Here is a 21,280-nt window from a genome sequence, read left to right as displayed (position 1 = left end):
TGTTTTCTTTCACAAATAGTCTTTATATGTCCACATAGAAAAAAACATTACATATGTCGCCATAAAAAAAACATACAACAAAGACTACTCTATTCCCAGATTTTAAGTGGTCCGGGAATGAATCAACTCCAAGAAAACCCTACACTTCCATGCTTCCTTCTCAAGGCATGGATCCAATTGCCAAACTCTCCCTCTATTTCATCTCTACAGCAGCACTTAAGGAAGCCGAAGCAAAACGACACACCCCATCAAAAGCGAAAACAAAACAACCGCACCATCGACCCAACTCAATTGAGGCAAATTGTTGCGCTGCGTCAGTGCCCGCTGGCAAGGGACAAGTTGACTGGCCCTGTAAGTTCCGATTTCCTGGATGCAGCGACCGGACGACAATGAACTTGACGAGTCATTTTGGATCGTATGTCACACTCCAAAGAGGCAATGTTTTTTCTCTATTTATTATGATTTAACTTACGTCTAACGCTTCTACTGCTGCATTTTGTCTACCAAACTAAGCCACTTTACTGAAACGAACCACGAACAATCCTGCTCACTTCAACGACCACATCGGGCATTGGTTGGCCCATTTCTTCCCTGACCGATCTATCTTAGCCGACGATGGCGAACGCTCGCATCACGACCAAGCAGGAGCTCAGCATCAGCATCAGCCAGCTGGTAAGCTGCACCTCGACTGCAACATTGTAGAAGCCACCGAACACTTGCAGATTGGCCGTCTCGATGCTGTGCTTGCAGTAGTCACCATCGTAGATCCAGCCGACGTACTCGTTGTTGCGCAGGTTCTCATTTCGCAGCCATTCCTCGAGCGGTCGGAAAAACTCACGCAATGCCGACCCGTCCAACCGGCCCTCGCCGATCACCTCCTGCAGGACCTGCTGCCACGGTTGTGAAGTTCCGCGTTCCATCAGCTTTCTATGTATTTGCAGAAAGGGGGCAAGATGAAGAGAGAAGAAAAAAAGATCAGTGATCGGTTAAATTGAAGAAAATGGATTGTGCCAGAGCAGTGTGTGTGGGTTGTAAATTAAATTGGCCACTAGCGTGAAGCAGATCAGTTAGTGCACAAAAGGTGCGCTAAAAGGCATCGCTAATGCAAGGATAAGGAGCGCTCAATCGGTGTTCATTAAGATCTCCCCGTGTTTTGCCCGGTGGCGTTGTTCTTGAAGTGTTTTCTTATTTTCGCAAGTCAGCAGTACTTACGATCATTCTACACCGTGTGCGCAATATCTTATCCCATCTCCCTTTGCAGCACGCGCAACACCTGCAGCGATGCACTCAATGCACCCAAGTGACCGGGAGCAGCGTACTGCAATGACGACGGTACGCATTACGCAACCGTGGTAGCATTCGCCGTGGCTGCTTAGCTTCCCTGCGTTCCCAAGCGGGTGCAAATCAAACGTCAAAAAACCACAATTACCCCGTCCAATGGATCAGCCGCATGGCGCGAAACTGCTTTCGCTTTTCTACGCCAGATGATCCACTTGACGGGAAGAATTATAGTCCAACGCGATGGATGAATGGCCTTCGCAGAAGGAGGCTATTCGTTTAAAACCTGTCACAGATTCTGGAGATACCAGTTGAATATTGTTTTTTTTTTTTTTTAATTTGAAATTCATTTGAAAATGGCTATACATATGGCAGTATTATTTTAAAACTAAGCAAAAGTCCTAATAATATGTAATTATCGAATCAAAATCAATTCCGCATTCTTCCGTATTCTGAAAATATTATTACTTACTGGAAAAATTAATGATTAAATTTGAAATCTACTAAAGAGACAAGAGAACATATTACAACAATTGTGTATGTAAAAACTCCTATAGCGAGACAGTTTTGTAAGGATTTTGAAAGTTTTTGAAATAAATTTAGGGGAATTGGTAGTGGATGATTAAAAATGATTGATTTGGTCTACAATAAACTCAAACATAGTAACAGTTGATCTGTTTAAAATAACAGCGAGAATTTACTTGCACTTTTGAAAGACTTGTTTGGACAGTTTATGATGGATTATTGCGAGATCTCAAATTTACTTTGATATATCTTTGATGAACAATTATCATTTTATACTTTTGATCAATAGGAATTCTAAAAATAAATATTAAATAAAAGAATAATCATTTAATACAGTTAACATGTAACAAGCTCTGCAAAAAGTTTACATTTTAAGCCATTTTAGCGTTTCTAGGCTATCATTTTATACTTCGCTTTTTTGTATCAGATTTTCTACTTCGCTAAAAGAATTCAGATGTAACACTAAATTGTCAGCTACATTTTCAAAATCATATGGAAATATTTGAAAATGAAGGTATTGATGGCATAGTTATTATATCACAAGGCACTTCATTACCAGTTGAGTTACACCTTGATTGAGCTATAATCGATTGGCTTAGTTGTCTAATCGTAGCCATATCTTCGAACAACTTGAACAACGGGCTTAGACCACTTGTACCCAACAGGATTGGGTACACTTTCCTATGGCGTGACCTTATTATCGGGATCAAGCTCAAAAACGAATTATCTAAAACAAAACCACCCGACGCTCGATGCAGACGCCGGTGCACGGGCGTATGGCTGGATAAACTGTCAAATGACGGTAACCAGTTTTTTGTGTGTAGTTTTTCGGTCAGTTGATGTAACGGAGTACGAAGATATAGTTCACTCTGAACTTCACTCCAGGATGAAAGATTGATGTAATAAGTGAAGCGAAGCATTAGCTGACTCGTTAACCCAGACGCGTGTCTGTTTTCCCTTGCAGTATCACCCAAACATTACACCGCCCAATCATTAACTGGAGTGACATTTTCGGAACCCTTTCTTACTGACGCAATGATGTCTGTTGGTTGAACCAAAAACTGAACCGATCGAACATTTAATCTTAATTCCCTTTGGTACGATGACCACCAAGCGCTTTATGCGGGAAAAAAGTACGAAAGATTGCAACTCACTTGAGAATGTTACCAGCTGCCGGTTGGCGGTAGATGTCACACTTATGCAACGGTTTGCTGGGATCCTGCGGTACGTACTGACCCGAGGCGGTGCACAGGGCGCGATAGATCTGGAACTGTAGCACGTTGGAGAAAAAGTATCTGAAAAAAGGGAGGAAAAAACGGGAATGAAAAGCCAATAATTAACCATGTTACAAGCAGCAAAAATCCAAAACATAATCCCCCTTCAAACAGCATATGAAACCGTAAACAAAACAGATTGCATTCGTTGTCATCGATCGTGACCGGTTGATAAGCGGCTCAACGAGAAACATTTTGAGCTTTGTCTATTTTTCGCCCCAATTTTGTTATGCCCCTTTGATCATCCACGATCGAGTGGTAGCTGAATAGGAGCCTAGCAAGATGAATAGCATCGCAGTGGCCGAACCCACCGCGACACATAAGGCAAATAATGATCCGCCCAAAACCACAACCATTCACCTTACCCGTACCTCTAGAAGGAGGTTTCGGTAGTTGCACAATGTGGCATGCAACTCTGCCGGGGGCCAAGAGCTCAGGAGAGTGCATCGAAAGGCGCCATGTAGGGTGCCCCCACAACTCATTGTGCTCAGGTGGATTGTGTTCGAGAGGCCTTCTCTTAAGATCGCTGACATGTTTTCATGCTACGTTCGCTTGTTTTTGGTTTGGTTTGGTGTGCTTAAAAACACCGCGTGTACGGTTTCCCGACATCATCGAGATCGAGAAAAATGGGACTGCATACGTGCGTTTTTGGAACGATCTACATTAAGGGCCTGGTTGAAACTGAAACGATCGCATTCGAATTGGGTACGGGTGTCAAAACCCAAAGCAGAGTAAATAGTTTAATTGCCATGAGAGTAAGTGATAATTTCGCTTGTTGGTAGGCTAAGTGTTTGGAGTTCACAGTAATGGAACCCTTTATTTGGGAAGACTGAAAGGTTTGGTAATTAAATTTTGTCGCGAGTTCGTTGCGTTAGCCGTGGTTCAGCTCTTGCGATTCGTCCAAATCACGCTGGCTCTATTCGCGGGTTGGCCAACACAACGTGCTTCAGCTGATCTGATCGATTAGTGATGATTGATTACATTTCACCACACATTCGTACGGTACCTTGAACTGTGACTTAATGAACCCTTTCCGTTCCGTGGGGTGCTAAGGTCCTTTCATCGCCCATGGTCGTGGGCTTTTGCTGATTGATAATTCTGATCAATCAATTTAGCAACTCACTACGGGAGCGAACACAGGGGTGAATAGGGTTGATTGATAGATGCCGGTAGAGTAGCTGCATAAGCCCAGTAGCGGCTAAAACTCCTCCCGCCTGACTGATCTCAATCTATCGTTGAAGTGGAACAATTTCTAACCCAACATCTTTTCCTCGAACCAAGACTTTTCACCGAGCAAACGGTTTTATGTGGGATTATTTTCTCGTACGAGTTTAGCGCACCCGATCATGATGCTTATCCCAGGGCGAAAGGTAAGCGATAGAATGCGGTGAAATAATAACAGCCATTGCGGATAGTTCACTTTTACATAATAAATACCCAACCAGTGCTTCGCTACCAACTGCCGCCTGGCCTGTCCAGTGCGATAGCAATCAAGGGATCGTTGATCATGAGCATAATTTTATGCACGCCAAAGAAACGGCAGGAAAGCGCGTCGGTGGAGGCTAGTCTGCTCCTGAATGCATGGCTCTATGAATACACGGACCTAAAGAGAATGATTAAATCGCACCCGTTTACGCGACGAGCTGTACTTATCTTGACGGACAATAAATGAGGTTCAATCTTTCGCTTTCCTTCACATAAGCGGGAGAAGCAGGAAAATGATCGTGATCTCATCGGCTGTTGCTGTTTGAGGTTTATTTTTTCTCGCGAAACGAATGGGACAACACCTTGCAAGTTGTTTCGCAAATCGCATCACCCAAAAATTTTCTCATTTTGCAGCATTTTAATTTGCTCCTAATTCGGGCCCGATCATGCTGGTGTGCGCATGGGTAGAAAAAAGTAAATAAAAAGGTCAACTAATGATCGTAAGCCGGCTCGGCACGACGGGAGGCTTCAGCTGGCGGGCTCGCACCATTTCGATGAGGTGAGCATCGTGCATCGCCTCGTAACCTTGAGTGTTTCGATTCGCAAATGTGACGAAGAAAGAAATGTCATAAGCGGACACGATGCATCCCTTCGCTCGTGACGTTGCTGTTCATTGGATTGGTGCGAATTGGTGTCATCAGCATTGGTCGCTTATTATTGAGTGTTTGAAAATGACTGTTGGATTAAAGGATTGAAAGGCGAGGATCTTTTTTTACGTGCACAATTTATCTGCGCATAATGACAAAATTACTCCGAGTAGAATGTAAATCTCTTTATGCAATTTCACAAAATTATCTTAAATCGAAGGAAATTATAAAAAGATTTATACTCTGCACACTTTTAGCCTATTCTCGAAGGCGTTTGATTTTAAACGGCTATTCAAACATTAAAATAGGCGCCAATTGCTTGACTGAATAATGCTGTCACCTAGCTTGATGTGCAGTAAATGGCTCAGTACTCTAAATACCAAGGCCACAAGTGACAGTTCAATTCATATCCACTCCTTTGATTGCTATGAAATAGTGTTATCAAATCAGTTCATCTTGCAATAAAGGAAGCATCTAAAATGTCGAACCCAACAATCCCACACCCAGCCTTATATTCAATAGCTATTACTATTGTAAGCATTGAATTGAATGAAAAGCAAGCACTAAAATTACCATTCAATTTGTGTTACGCTCCTATCAACAAAATATCATGCCCACCGTGGTAAACGCAAAGATTGCAAAAAAAACAAATGTGTCTCAACCGGTGCCGCATAGAAACTGATTGATTTGACAGTGACATTTGCCGTAATTGCTTCCACTATGCCGGCTATGTGTACTGTCCCCTTAGAACTGTCGTCCGGCTGACATGAAAGCGATTGCATGTTGTAAGACCAAGAGCTACGCCGTGCAGTTGCAGCTTAAACCCATTTCGCCGTGCTGACGGATTTGTCATGAAGATTTTCGTTTTCGGACGAGTGCGTGCGGTTTTGTGATGCAAAATATAAAAACAGACAGTGACAACACGGTATGCTGAACCGATCATCATCATCGCTTCAATGGTTAATTAACCGGTGCATCAAACTATGGTCCGAATTTACGTAACACGTTGCTTACCCTTTGCGCCGTCTCGTTTTGCGGTTGCGGTACAAAACCGAAATAAAGGATCCTCTACGGTAGCTGCTTTTTGTTGTGTTCGGTTTCGATTTGTCATCGCTTCTTCGGTTGACCCACATCACCATGCCGGCTTTGTGTCCGGCTCGCACGGTCCGAAAAAAACCGTCCCTCCGTTGCCCTTCATTTATGCACTGCACACCTGCCGAGGGCTTTTTGGCGAAACGCGCGCGCGCAATGTGACGTGCTGTTTGTCGCGCATACTTGTCTACTTGAGCGTGTTTTTTTAATTTCATTTTCGTAAGGAAAGGCCTTCCTTTTTGTGCGATCTTCATGCGTCAAGTGTCCGGTGGGAGTCAAAAAAAAACAGCATACCGATGAGGTAAGGGGAACACTGTGCCAGCCAGTTCAAGGTCGTTTCCCTATTGACTTGGTGGCCTGATTTTAGTCGCGCTTCCAAACGTCCCACATTTGCTGCATTATGCTGATTGCCGCGTCCCGCTCCTCCGCTTTGCATGGGCTTTCACTTTGTAACGCGGTTGATCGTGCTTTTCCGCTCACCGATGGAATTACCGGTGTCCGGTGTGAGTACGATTGCTTCATCGTACCGGGCCAATCCGTAAGAGAGTCGATCCAATCGATCGATTGGCGTCTAGGCATGACCTCTAGCTGAGGAAGCCTCTTTTTCTGGTTCCTCAGAGCGTCACCGTCATGATTCCGTGACCGTTCCGCTTTTAGTCTACCGCCGTGCAATTGCGATGGTTGAAGCATTCACAAAAAGAGGTTTCAAAATTCACCAAGAGCAGCGTGATCAACGAGAGCATCTTGCACAGAATCGCATGAATACCATTTGGATAATAGTAATTGTCTGATCATAAATTTCCAGAAAAGTTTAATTTTAATGTGAGTAGAACAGCCTTTGCTGTTGATAGGTAACGAAGATCTTGAGCTGATACGATCAATCAATCGTTTGTGCAGTGATTATGAGCGAGCTCAGTCATGAAATGGCAAGGTAAACATGATTATAATGTGTGATGCATTTTATAAATGCGAATAAATTTTGATAAAAAATAGTATTGATAAAATATACTGTTAATTTTTCAATTCGTTATTGAATTGGTTTTTGAAGTATGTTCAAAAAATGAGTACTCTTTGCAAATGTCAAAAACATTTTTCTTAATTAAAAAAAATTGATTCAAGACAACAATGCTCTAGAACGATGCTTGGCCAACAATTTTTTTAAATGTATTAAATGCTGTATACAGTAAAACCCTAGTAAAATAATAATATTTGTTTAATTTTCTTGTCTGCTGGTTACTTTTTCGGGCTCAGAAATAACAATAAATTAAAAACAAATGACATCTTTGAAAAATATTTAATTTATCTTTAAAGGATCTTGAAATTTAACCTTTCGTACCCAGAACAAATCATTATACGTAGATGTGTCATTAGGTATTTGAGTAACTGTACAAACCAAGTTGCTTTCATAAAGTAAAGATAAAATTGTTGCTATAAAATCTCTTCTGAAAAAAACACTTTTAAATGTCCTGTATACTTTCACATCACCTTCTCAAGCGTATCGTGAGGATACACTTAGAAACGGGCACCTTGAATTAATGTAGTAATGCACTTGCGCTGCAATCCATTCCATTCCAGATTGACCAATGGAGGTATCGCTGTTTACCTTTTTTTCTGGTCCATTCCCTTTTCTTGTACTGATTAGCTTAGCCAGTGAGTGGTCATGCAAATGTTCATCCACAAACTTGAAACTATGTTAAGAAGTGCTCAGAGGACCTTGTGACGAAGCAATTGGTTGCTGCAATCAATTGCATGGTCAGCACTATGAAAAAAAAACCTTATGCTCGTTGTGCAAACGAACAATACTTCAATCTGTTGTGTACAATGCACTGCGAGACAGGATCATCTAAAGCTAATAACATTGCAAAAGAAAATTAGCTACTTAATCTTCTCCCAACTCAACCACACGTTTACCGCTCTGTGTAAAATTAATTGGCCTCGTTTGTGGTACCCTTAAAACTGTTGCTCCCGCCTGGGCTCGTTCACCATTCCCGAATGGCAGTTGATGAAATCGTTTGATGTATGCTGCCATTCCGTGGTATGATTTATGCCCGTTAATAAACAAGCGATCCTTAATCATATCACACCTTCACTACCCGTTCGCAATAGCTCGCAACTGCTCATAAATGCTCTTGTGCCCGAAAGCCGGCCTCAGAGTGAGATTGAATATTGACGATGAATTTATTACACCAGGCGCCACCCAGGGCACCGATTATCGCGAAGGGTCTCTCGTTGCCTCCAGAGTGGTTAAAGCAATCGCATAATTGTTGCTTCGTGCCACCGCTGTCGACCACAGAAGCAGTGGCGCTTTACAATGGGAGGTTCGTCGCTTATGGGTTACCTTCACGAAATCTTTTGATTTATTGTTTATTTGCTCGGCGCTTGGGGTTTTCAGCAAGGTGCTTATATCGATAGGGTGATCAATGGGAATTGTAAACCATTCAACAACAAAAAAAAAACAAAGATGATAAAATAGAGCAAAGGTAAATAGTAACCCGTCTGTGGCTCAGTAAACCAGGACACAAAGAATTGCTTGCTGGCTGAATCGGCTGAAATTCGGCGAAGGTGGCACCGTTCTCCTCTTTCTTCACTCTTTCATCTTTCATTCAGTGTCGTTCTACCATTCTGCAAGCAGCTACAAATCGCACGCTTGCGAAAATGTGCTTCCCCACACCATTACTGCTGCACTCTACGCGAACGATCTTTGTGCTGCGCAGCCTCCAACCACGCACCGTTCGGAGACTGTTTTCGCGTACACTCGCGTGTCATTAGTGCGCTAAACTTGAGCGCATTTTAAATGGCCGGTACGTTCGCTCAAGGAAATGACCCTAGCGAGTTGCCGATAGAAAGAAATGTAAGGAAGCGTAAAAGCAAAACGTGTTCATACACACACACACAGCTATACGAAAGAACGCGAGCAGCCTCGGTTGGTATGCTGTGGTGCCGAACGCTTGTGTCCTAAATGGGTTCTGTCAGCTAGTGGCGCAAAAACGGCTCCCTACATCTACACGTGCGCGTGCCTGCACAGGTCGGACAAGCGGCGAGCGTCGGCCGGTAATTAAATCTCTCATCGTGCGATCAACGTAAGCTCTACAGGGGTAGTTTTGTGTTTCGTACATTTTTTTGCTATTTAACTTCGTCTCCAAATGGTACACTTTTTCCCTCGTCTGCAGGATGCAAGATGTGTTGGGGCCCTGCAATGCACCCCCGACAGCAATAAACGTCACATATTTGCACCCGAGATGCGAGAACGGCAGGGGGTTGACAATGTCGTTAAATTTCCTCTGGCGAGGGCCTCTTGAGACACGAGCTGCACGAGAAGAAGAATGTACGGTTCGGTGCGGTTCAAGTACGTTCGATGATCGACATATCTTTCGAACGGGCAATTGTAGACTACAGTTGAAACATCCGCGTATTCCGACGGTGGACAAATATTGCCAGCAGCGCATGCGTAGGCATAAGAAATGAAGCAAGAAGAGCTGCCAATTTTCAACTGCAAAGAACACACAGTACCAGCCGTCGTTGGCGGATTCTTGCTAGCGACGGGTGACAGCGACCGATCGGCCATCGATCAGACGTGCTCGCGTTCCGGCGGGTGTCGCAGATGCTTGTACACGGCTACCGTGGTGCGACGCATTGGTATCAATCATATTTTATGTGCTCTCTTGAGCGGGTAATTATTAGGAATGCAAACACGCTCGCTGAATGGTTTGCGGTCTGTGGTCGACCGTAGGTGGTTGTGTAATTGAAATGAGTTCTTTCATCGGTCAGTGATGGTTCACTGTTCGGTGGGAAGAATCTTGCAAGATCGACCCGTTCATGCTGCTCATGTCGATTGAGACACTAACCGTTCAATGCAATGTTTATGCCCACCGGTAAGAAGGCTTCCTTTCTCCTGCTTTGAATTTAAAAACAACTTCAACATAATTAGGTAATGTGTTACCATTTTTTGTGACATTACGCAATAAACATTAGCGTAACGTTTCCAAATGCACTAAATACTGTTTTGGAAGGTAATGTGGTTACAAAAAAATATGTAAAAACATTTCAGGAAAGCGCCATTGGCAAAATGCTACTCTGCTTTTGATGTTGATCCAAAAACGCTTGTTTTCGAGAATAAACAGCGAGCAGCAAAAAAGTAACTTTAAATTCAGCTGGCTAACTAAAGAAAAACGACTAATCTTCACTGACCCTTGCATTCAGCGCTACCGTACATTGCTAAAATGTGTGCCCAAGGCTACCACGAAGATCATGACAACCTGAAAAAATGGGCTGCCCAATGCTACAATGGTTTTGCTGAACGCTGTACACAGCTTCCTACCTGCCGCTGGTCCACTGGCTGCAATCTGTTGATGTTTTTGTATCACAACATTTCGTAAAGTATGGAAGCAAGTTTTCGTCATACACATTTACCCTCAGTGGGCTGCAGACGGTGCAACTGACGGTGGTTCACGCTATTTGATGCAAGCTGCTAAGAATACAAGCAAACCAGCAGCATCATCTAGTGCCGCGAATTTTCTTTTCCATCACCATCGTCGCTGGCCGTGATGCTTCGATGCAATATAGTGTTGGTGTCGTTTTTATGAGTAAATTGAAGCCAAACTCGTGCTACAGCACGATCTTAACTAAAATCGTACTGCTGGAGCTGTACAAGTCTCTTCTGGGATAGAAGTTTTGCATGATTTTTCCACCTACCGGTTTGCCTGCAGCAGGTTCCCGTTGTGCTACTGTCCAATGTTGGAGCAAGATCTGCGCTGCAACGCGTAAGACATCATTTTATGCTTTCTATCGCCACCCGGGCAGCTGGCCCAGGCTCCAGAGGAACACCGGAGCCTTTGGCCAAAGGGGACTAGCTACAGCTCCATTATGCAATAGACTTTTGGGTTGGTTCGATGAGATGAGGAACGCTCCATATCTGGTTCGCTAAACGTTCATTATTATTAAACAAAACGCCCTACCTTCCCGACGGCGCATATCTGGTCTATGTTGGTTTACGTTATTGCTGCCACATGCAAGAATGCAGAAAACCTCTATCACTTTGAATCAAGTTAGCTGCACATTTTCAGCTGTTTCTTTACCGTACTGAGTTTGGTGCAAAAACCGTACGAAACTACAACGCTCTTTTTATTGGAACAATCGATTGTTCGTCGTTTCGGGACGTTTTTCAACAGTAAAAAGCCTTTCCTGGTAGGTGAGCGAAATCTATTTAGCAATGTTTCACCCTATCATAAGCCATCGAATCTTATAGGGATGGTGTAATACTGCGCATTGTGACACCAGTATGGCTCCCTTTGTACTTCAAGGAAAAGGTAAAACTGTCCAGATGTATGATTTCCACTGATTTCTGGGCTTGCAGCAATACATTAGCCGTCCTTAACGGGTAGTGGACAATCGAGAGTTGTGATTTTATTCCACCCGCATCTGGACCTCAGGACAGGGCGAAAGAACAGTCCGCCCGCAGTCCGGGTTCCTTTCCCATACCTTCCCCCATCGATGATTCCGTGTTCGAAATTCGCTGGCGTTTTGTCAACGAATAAATAATCCTTGTGCAAATTCCCCACACTCGGTCCGCCGTGGACTCGTGAATGTTGAAGAAAACTGTGTCATTCCAGTTATGCAATTCGTAGACATGTGAGTGTGTGTGTGTTTGTGTGTGTGCGTGCGAGTGTATTTTAGTGTCCGCGCCAGCCTTGCCCACGTCGTAAATTGATATTGTGCGAGATTTATTGCACTTCCGTGGATGTTTTTATCGCATTACAGTACATGGTTGGCAAAATAAACGAAGCAGAAGGAGGTGGGATGGGTGATGAGAGATTTCAATGTTGAATGCTTTTTATCAAGACTCTTAATGTGTTGTAGTGAGCATATACTCAAATAGAATTTTGTAAAAAATAAACAAACATATAAAATTCATTAAAATAAACCAAAGAAATAAAATAAAATGTTGACTTCAACAACGTGCGTCAGATTTGTTCCCTTCAGCTCAACCGCTTCCCAAACGGAAAGCCGACGTCAATTCATCGACCGAGAGATGCATAAATAATCAATCATGTGCGTGACCTGGATGGAATACTAAACCTGTGCACGCATATATGTACGCTTGTTTTGTGTTTTACCCGTTTTATACACTCTCTCTTTCTTTCTTTCCCGTTCTCTTCACGTTTGACCTAGTGAAGTGAAGCACCATACCGGGCAGGTGAATTCGGCAAACGACTGCGGTTTGCTGAAAGGAAGTCGACATTCTCGGAAGGCGTTGGACACATTCCACCATCCCGCCAGTGGTAAATCCCACCGGGAAGGTGAGGAAGGAATCGCTCTTCACCTGAACCAGCAGCAGCAGCAGCAGAGGGTTCGTCGTCTGCGTGGTGGTGAAATCTTTCGCCTTTGAAACTTGATTATAATTTACTTTACCGCGAAACCGTACCGATTCCGCCAAGTCGCGGGTGCCCCCGTCGCCCGCGTTTGCAGATGATGCAATGTGCATCGCTGCGATGACAGTACGGTAGTATAATATCGTACTCAATGTGGTACGCCGAGCATGTGTGTGTGTGTTTGGTGCACATCGCTGACTGCCTTATGTTGACATGAAAGAGCCGAGGAGCGACTTGGAGGACCGTTTTTTTATGCTTTTCGGGACAAGCAATAGCAAACAGTTCGATTGAGTGCATCGGATAAATGCAGAGTCGGGTTCGGTGGAGGACTGCAATTTATTTCGTCAACCACAGCTCGAATCGTACCCATTGCGCTCCGACCCCCAGGGCTGGGGAGAACATAACGTTGTACCAGAGGGCAAAGAACTCAAACTATTTTTTTTCCATTATTTTAATGCGTTTTGAAAACATTTAGAAACAATATTTAAATTCATCTGTTCTTTGACAGAAACAGTTTTACAGCTTGTAAAATATTTCTCATAACATTCCACCTCTTCTAAAACCGGGAAAGTTTATCTACCGAAACCACCGTTTTGCTTCTTCAGATCCGCGATGAACCCAACGGTGGTTCACCCAGATGACCTATGGTAAGGTAAATTAAGCAATAGATAATTAGCAACAAACTAGCAACAGCCAGACTCATCTGAACCCAAGATCTCACATTTGCATTTTACGTCTCGTTCGTTATTTGGGCTTCCCTGTCACAATCTCACCGAAAGCATATTATTATGTACAAAGCGTTTTCGATGAACCCAACGATAGGGCAGTGGAGGCGTAAAACGAACAAAAAATAACACCAGCAGCATAAGATCGATGGAACAAATAATTCGCTGTGCTGTAAAATACGAGCATATGTATAGCGAGATGTGTTCTCCGTGTGAGATTCTCGCCATTTCGTTTGTTCATTCCTGCATACATTGAAGATGGCTGCTACGAAGAAGGGGTATCGGATTGAATCATCTTCTGTGCCATCTTCTTCTGGCAGTAACTGTGTTGAATCTGGGTTTTCACGTTCCAAGTGAGTGTATCGCACTCCATGGGGTGAATCTCGCACTCAAACGTTCAACATCTTTAACAAGATGCTTGATGATGAATGAACTCATCATTGATAGTAAATTGTTTGCTGTCTGTTTAAAGTAAAGTAGTTTGTTTGAAGTATATTTAAGAATGAAATAAAGGTATTTTTTTGTTTTTTTGTAAAGCTTTTAATGCTTGGGTAACCAAATTACGTATTTTATTTTATCATTACACATCTCCAATCAGAAAATTGAAGTGTTCAAACTGCTAAGCATGTTTTTGCCATGTCTATTTGTGTTGTAGATGTTATTTCCATATTAATTGACGGGGTTTCTCCCCAAAAACCCACTACAATGTTCTCCCTCACCATTTTGCAACTTTATCTATTTCGCCTGGGAGTCGTAAAAGTAGCAACTTTAACTTTTGACACACGCCATAGCATATTACATTGAGCCTCACTTTTTCGCTCGCTTACAATTCCAGCCATACAGTACGCTCACCTACACCTGCGAGGCGGCATCGTTTGTTGATGCATCCAAAAAACCATGCAGACATACTCGCACACACACACTCGCACACATTGCATGTCAAGCCCGCTCCGTACGTAGTGCGTGAGTAGAATGGATGAGAAAACCGGTGCACTACCCTTAATCGCCGCATAATACACTTACGCATATGTTTTATCTTCGCGCATCGGAAGATACCATGACATAAATGGCAACAAAAAGCGAGAAAGAACGATAATGTATTGCGATCGGAAAACGACTGCTGTCATTTTCGATTATGCTTTCGTTCAACCGGGCGGATGACGCTTGTTTGTTTAGCGAGTAGCTGTCCGGCTGACATCATCGCAACCGGCTTGAGCAATGCATCAATTGTGGAACCACTTGGGACATGTGCGAAAGTGAGCTGATAATATGGCAAACGATGCGTGGTCATGAAGTGGTGTCTTGTTGAGACAAGTTGCACAGTGCCGAGACGGTCAGTAATCAAATCGTAAATTTAAGAACATCCAACTACAGCGACGACGTTTGAATGATTTGTTAGTTTAGCGATTGCATGAGAGAAAAATTTCGCTTAAGATGATGGATAACCTAATTGAGTAATTTATTCATAGGATTTTAACTTTCAATTTATTGAATAATTTATTAATTGGTAATATATTCATGTTAAATTATTTCCACATCAATTTGCCAATGCGATCGATCATGCGCGATAGCACGTAACCTTTCGGAAATCATGTACTAATTTGTAGTGGACAAAACAACACACCAATCTCTTCCTTACCACGCCTTGCATGGTGTAATGTTGACACGAAAACACGACCATATGGTACAGATTTCTTACCGTTGTACAGAAGCTGTTCTTTTTTTCCTTCACTTTGACCAACTTCACGATTTCGGGCTTCTGTGTTTACATGCGACACCACCATCCCCGGCTCATGAGTCATGAAGACAACAAAAGACAATTATCTCACCATTTAATTTATACCAACAACACCTTACGTTTCGCTTTCGTCCATGTGCATGCATTTAGCGTTGGCTAAAGCACGCTGAAGCCATGATCTGATTCCGGAGCAGAGATAACGATGCCGACCTCGGCGACACACGTTTGCTGAAACCATTTGCTAACCGAAGTAGCAACGCGGAGAACTTCTCACAGTAAACTTTGGCTGGCGTCTCTCTTGGCACCACCGCTGGTAGTCGTGAAAAGCAGGGCAAAAGAACGAAGCCCAGTTTCAAGCGGTTCTGTTGGGATCGCAGATCATGTGAAGCATGCATACCGTCGCGATCATACCCTAGCATTATCAGCAGTAAGGCAGTATGGAAATGCACGAGAACGTTTTGCCTGGAAAAACAAACGGTTGCGCGATCGTTCGATGGTTGAGTAACGATCGGTAGGGCGTTCTGAGTTTTTGCAGCCAAAAAATTCAACAACCTGACCCGTACCGACCCGCATGATTTTTCGTTACAGTATTTCAATCCACCGGTAAAGGTCGCTTTACCATACACGGTGACCGACTTCTCAGAGCATAGATCTCGTCGTTATGTTGCACAGAAATCATGCCATACGATGTCCTCCCACCCCATACGCGATTTGTTCAGCGTAAACAAACAACGCAAATATTGCCATTGCGCACGGGCACCAGCGACCGCTTTGATGCGGAATTGCGTGATCGCTCGGAACAATTCACTCGCTGGCGTCACGTGGTTAATTAATTTATGAATGGTCATTGGGGGGCAGTTTGAGATTATGATGCACGGTGCACGGAGAGGCAGCGAATGTGGTGCCTCCTCCATCAAATCATATCGCAATCGTGCTCTTAATCTTGAGCTAATTATGTGCGCTCGAGTGCTCGGATGAGGTGCATCACATTGTCACGAGCGCCTCCCGCTGCTGTCAGTCGATCAAAGCCGGTTCAAGGCTGAGAAATTGGACTTCGGGCCGACCATCTCCGGGCACGATGCTTGATTTATGCTGGGCAGTGGGTGAACCATTTTCACGCCTGTCATGCAAGCGTGGGTTCAGACGGCGATTTTGGGGCCGGGTGGGCCAAAGATTGTTTGTCACGCCGTTTTGATGCACCAGAGCATGCGCGAGATGACAGCAAGGGCACGGTTTAGCTTAGCGATGACCTTGTAAGATCATTGCTCGTTGGATGGGAAAATAAGATCAGCAGAGAATAAAAAAAACTGTACCACTCAAAAGCTTATTGAATGTTGATTTAACAGCAAGATCAAGCGATCCAGAGGCAACAGCGAGGGAAATTTAACTGAAATTTATTAGCACTCAGAAATTGTCATTGTAACTGGCACGATGATCTATTGTTTTCTTTGATCTTCTAAACATTAGTTCGAGTTTCTGCAACCACAGTTGACACTGACACTGATGAGATTTAAATATTTTCAACTCCTTGCTAAGGCCATACCAATTTGGAGTAAAACCCAATGTGCACAAATAGGTAAACTATGCGGTGGAATTCTTTCTGGCTCATTTACGTACACCGTGGCGGAGGACAAGACCTTCCGAAAAATATGCACCATCACTAAGTGTCATCTGTCAACGCAACTAATTGCATGTCACCCGGCAACATCCTTTGTGATGTACAGTTGATACAAATTGCTTGACAAGCAGACCTCATGTAATTACCTCATGTTGATCTTTGGCAAAGCTCGAGACACCAGTGAATTACTACCGAGTATTACGCCTGCTGCGCGATTAATTCAATGCTCTTGCTTGAATTATGGAATCTGACACATCGAAACACAATCAGAATCATGATCACACGCCGGAAACATGATCGGAAACACAGGCCCTTGGTAACTCGCGTAAACAAACCCGATTTTGTGCAACCTTTTGTGCGGAAATGAACTTCCTCAAAAGACGGTAATGAAGAAACAAAAACCCCGCACTTGCAACACTCGTGGCTTGATCGCACACGAAAAGCGAGCGATCGAGACCCTTTCAGGACCAGTTCCGCACACAACGGCGCCCAATTAACTAAGTCAACGTTGCGCCGGCAGGCAGAATGTGTTTCGCACTATTGTGTGCTCTATTGGTTCAAGGTTTACTCTCATGCAAAACAGCAACAATCGCCCCCCAAAACGGCTCGGCTGGGAGATGAGTGTGCAACAACAAAACAGCTTGGAAAAGTTGATCGGGGAGTGGAAAAGTAGACAAAGCTTGCATTGGCTATTTCCGGGAACTGGGGCTCAAGAAACGCCTAGAATGTAAAGAATTAAGTCATTAGAGCAAAGATAGTCCAGTTCCCTTCTACTGCCAGCGGTCTCCGGAACCAGACAATGTCACACCAGGGCGGAAATCGGGTGGGGTTGGTTCGCGAAAGGAACCGGGTCACGTTTTCCATCTCCCTTTGGAACGTCATCGCTACCACCATAGTCAAGAGCGTGCGTGTGTGGGGATCTTGAGCACTCATTTTCGACCGATCCAGAGCGACTGCCTGTCAGGTAACTCAACCGTCTACTCAGTGCGGGTTCATTCGTGTAGCTCACGTTTGCCGCCAGCCGCTCACCGTCTACATGGTTTTGGCGGGTTCGACCTACCCCAAGCCTACCGACGTCCGGGGAATATGAATGGGGCACTCGCGGCCCGCATTCACGCACTGCGAATGAGTGGTTTCGATTTCAGCTCGTGGTGGCCGAACGCGCCCCGGCCACAAGCGGGCGCTTTCGGTTTCAATTTGGCGGGGGGCACGCGCACCACAATGGCGGGGGGTGCGCACAAACACAGAATCGGATGAAAGTGAATTTCGTCGTTTTAAGTAGTATAAAAGCGGCGACTTAGCACAAATCAGCATCCAGTTCAGTGTCTGGAACCGCACAGTTGCGCATCGTGGTTTCGCTAACCAGTTCGTCGTTGAGTCGCAATGAAGTTTTTTGTGAGTACAGAAACGGTGAACCAAGTGTCGTTGGTGGGTTGTGAGGGTTTCTCGGGATGGTTTCGATGTTCTTGAAGTGCAAAGTTCTTGTTAAACTCATCAGTTTATTGTAGTGATAAGCAACAAAAAACGTAAAATTTTCAAGCTTTGTTGAGGTGAACTGGAATACGACAAAACGTTTAGTTTTTGTGGAACAAGTTCTTCTAAATTTAGACTTAACAAAGGTTTAACAATTACCATGTGAAATTAAGAAGCGTGTACTTAGGCTACAACTGTAACGTATTTGTAGTTTCTTTCTTAACTCTTTCGAAAGCGAATTGTTAGTTTATCGCTGATTGCTTCAACCTTTTTGTGGAATTTTGTCAAATTCTTTTAAACTTATTGAAAAAATGTTGGTTTTTGTGATAACAATCCCTTCCCTTCTCGTTCTAAACAGATCTGTCTGTCGGCGCTTTTGTTGGTTTCGGCAAATGCCGAATCAGAGCAGAAGAAGTCCGCAGCCGATAGTAAGGCCGCCGTCCCGCTCGAGAAGAAGCTGGACAAACGGGGCCTGCTGAGCCTCGGCTATGGCTACGGTATTAACGGGCTGGACGTAGGCTACATCGGTGGTGGCCATCTTGGCGGTGCGTACCATGAGGCACATGACCATCACTACGGGCATGGTGTGTATCTTGGTGGCCACACGGATGTGACCAAGACGGTAACGCTGGTGAAGGGTGTCCCGGTACCGTACACGGTTGAGAAGCACGTCCCGTACACCGTGGAGAAGCATGTCCCCTATCCAGTGAAGGTCCCGGTACCGCAGCCCTACGAAGTAGTCAAACACGTCCCAGTCCACGTCAAGGAATACGTTAAGGTGCCCGTCCATGTGCCGCAGCCCTACCCGGTTGAGAAGAAGGTGCCCTACCCGGTCCATGTTCCGGTCGATCGTCCCTACCCCGTCAAGGTGTTCGTGCCGCAGCCCTACGAAGTGACCAAGCACGTCCCGTACCCAGTCAAGGTGCCAGTCCCGCAGCCCTACGAAGTTACCAAGCACGTGCCAGTGCCAGTGAAGGTGGAAGTGCCTGTCCCAGTGCCGTACACCGTCGAGAAGAAGGTCCCGTACCCGGTGAAGGTCCCGGTCGACCGTCCCTATCCCGTCCATGTGCCAGCTCCCTACCCCGTTGAGGTGGAGAAACCCGTGCCGTACACCGTCGAGAAGCCAGTCCCGTATGAGGTGAAGGTCCCGGTCGATCGTCCCTACCCCGTGCCGGTGGAGAAGCCCGTCCCGTACCCGGTCAAGGTGCCCGTCCCGAAGCCGTACTACGTCGAGAAGCACATCCCGTACACGGTCGAGAAGCCCGTCCCGGTCCCAGTGAAGGTTCCGATCGATCGCCCATACCCCGTCACGGTTGAGAAGCACATCCCGGTGGAGAAGCCCGTCCCAGTGCCGGTAAAGGTACCAGTCGCTGTCCCAGTCCCGGTACACCACGACCATCACCATCATCATCTGGAGCATCTGCATGAGCCGCACCACCATCATCATCATGACGTGAGCTACACCAGCTTCAGCGGCTACGGACAGGACTACAGCTACCACCATTAAGAGAGGGTGTGGAAAGTAGATGTTGGTAGATCTTCTGTAACATACATCTGGTGGATCCTCGAGTACGGGGACCTCTGCACGTTTCTAGAAACACGACGCACCCGTCACAGACGTTATGGAGCACCTTCCCAATGCTCTCGGGGTCTCTCCGAATTTCGGGAGATGTTTCGTTCTTAAATAGCTATTATCACCATCGATCACCATCACACTCACACAAACACTCTATCTCTCCTTTCGCTATCCAATCGAATAACCTCAATCGTCATACTCAGTAGAGAAAAGACACTTTCTCACAAACACATACACACAAAAAACACATTCGATCGATTGGGATCGACAGTTGTGCACCGATGTGATAATGTACATGCACTGCCCTTATGATTTTTTGTTTCTACTTCGTTCCTTCTTTCCGCACTGGACGGAATCATAGGTACCGATACGCACACCGTAACAAACTGGCCCAACAAACGTCAGCCTTGTCCAAATGCACGCCTTTGCTCGCTCGTTTCCCACCAAATTTTGTGCGAGAAAGGTGCTGCTGTACAGAAACGATCGATTAGAACCAAAATTAAGGTAGTTTTGGATCGCTTTATTTTTACTCCCAACGGGGGAGCAAACAGGGGAGCCGCAACGCTCAACAACAAAGCTTTTTTGACATTTTTGCGAAAAAATAGCCAAAAAACATGATTTTTCTAGAAAAAGAGAAACATATTGCGATCCTTCAGACGACCAGCACGGCCAGTGAAACGCTCCCAGTGCATCCATCGCACCAAAAGAGTGTCATAGGCGTGCATTTGCTCAAGGCTGACAGCGGGGCACGATGTACTTTTTTTATTATATTTTATTGTAAATAAGACGAAAAATAAACGAAACAAAGATTGTTGTACAAAAAAATAAGCAAATTCTCATTCTTAATGCCTTCCGGATTCTTCTGCTTTTCTGTTCTAGGTCGAAAACACATACACACACCCTCAAGCAAACACATTTTCGTTTGAATAGTTTTCCGCTCACACAGTTCAAGGAGATTCCCTGCGCCACCACACACCGACCGGGTAACCGCACCGAGATGGACACAACGATGGCACCAAGCTGACCACTCAAGGGCTCGGTGTGACAGGTTAAGCGGTCGTAAAACTTCGTAAATCATCCTCTCTCCATAGTATCGCTGTTGTTGTTGTAGTTGGAACGGACAGTACTGATGGAAAAAACACGCTGAAAATATGGGTTCGTCCGAGACATTCGTTATAAGCGTCTTCTCCATTTTCGGTGGCAAACGGGAAGGTTTGTCGTTTGATGCGGGGTAGCAGTCTCCCTCGCCCTGACAGGCAATGGCTTGTGTTCTTAAAACTTTGCAAACCGAGCGACGAATATGTGTGTTTGTGTGGCGGTCGGTGGGCCGTTGCTTTTCCACCTCGTTCCTCGTCGCACCAATTCGCGTGTCTTGCATAACACCAATTGTGCAGCTTGCACACATGCATAACAACCAGCACATCTAGGCTGGAAATTTACGTCGGCCCACCATTCGCAGCGTTGGTTTCAACTGAAACAATCCACCACCATGGAATGTGTACCTTACGCTCATCAGAACAGCGAGCGCATCGTTTTTCCCA

General features: G+C 44.8%; 2 protein-coding genes across 6 annotated transcripts in view; one reads left to right on the top strand and one right to left on the bottom strand.

Moving 5' to 3' along the window:
• Window positions 1–406: 406 nt before the first annotated feature.
• LOC120904353 (angiotensin-converting enzyme) overlaps window positions 407–21,280 on the bottom strand; it is a 70,795-nt gene continuing 49,921 nt past the window's right edge. For all 5 annotated transcript variants that reach the window (XM_040314273.1, XM_040314270.1, XM_040314271.1 and 2 more), the window contains exons 10-11: window positions 2,958–3,098; window positions 407–927 (exon numbers count right to left, since the gene is read on the bottom strand). In XM_040314273.1, coding sequence (XP_040170207.1) covers window positions 606–927; window positions 2,958–3,098 — 463 coding nt within the window. In that variant the 3' untranslated portion in view covers window positions 407–605. The remainder of the gene's footprint in view (window positions 928–2,957; window positions 3,099–21,280) is intronic.
• Window positions 17,987–20,567, top strand: LOC120904358 (MAGE-like protein 2). The gene is made up of 2 exons (XM_040314278.1): window positions 17,987–18,085; window positions 18,522–20,567. The coding sequence occupies exons 1-2, from the start codon at window positions 18,074–18,076 to the stop codon at window positions 19,668–19,670; spliced, it is 1,161 nt and encodes a 386-aa protein (XP_040170212.1). The 5' UTR covers window positions 17,987–18,073; the 3' UTR covers window positions 19,671–20,567.

This window comes from Anopheles arabiensis, chromosome 3 (genome assembly GCF_016920715.1).
Source record: "Anopheles arabiensis isolate DONGOLA chromosome 3, AaraD3, whole genome shotgun sequence".
Classification (NCBI taxonomy): Eukaryota; Metazoa; Arthropoda; class Insecta; order Diptera; family Culicidae; genus Anopheles; species Anopheles arabiensis.
Note: the sequence above shows the minus strand (reverse complement) of the source record. Positions and strands in the feature narration are given on the sequence as shown.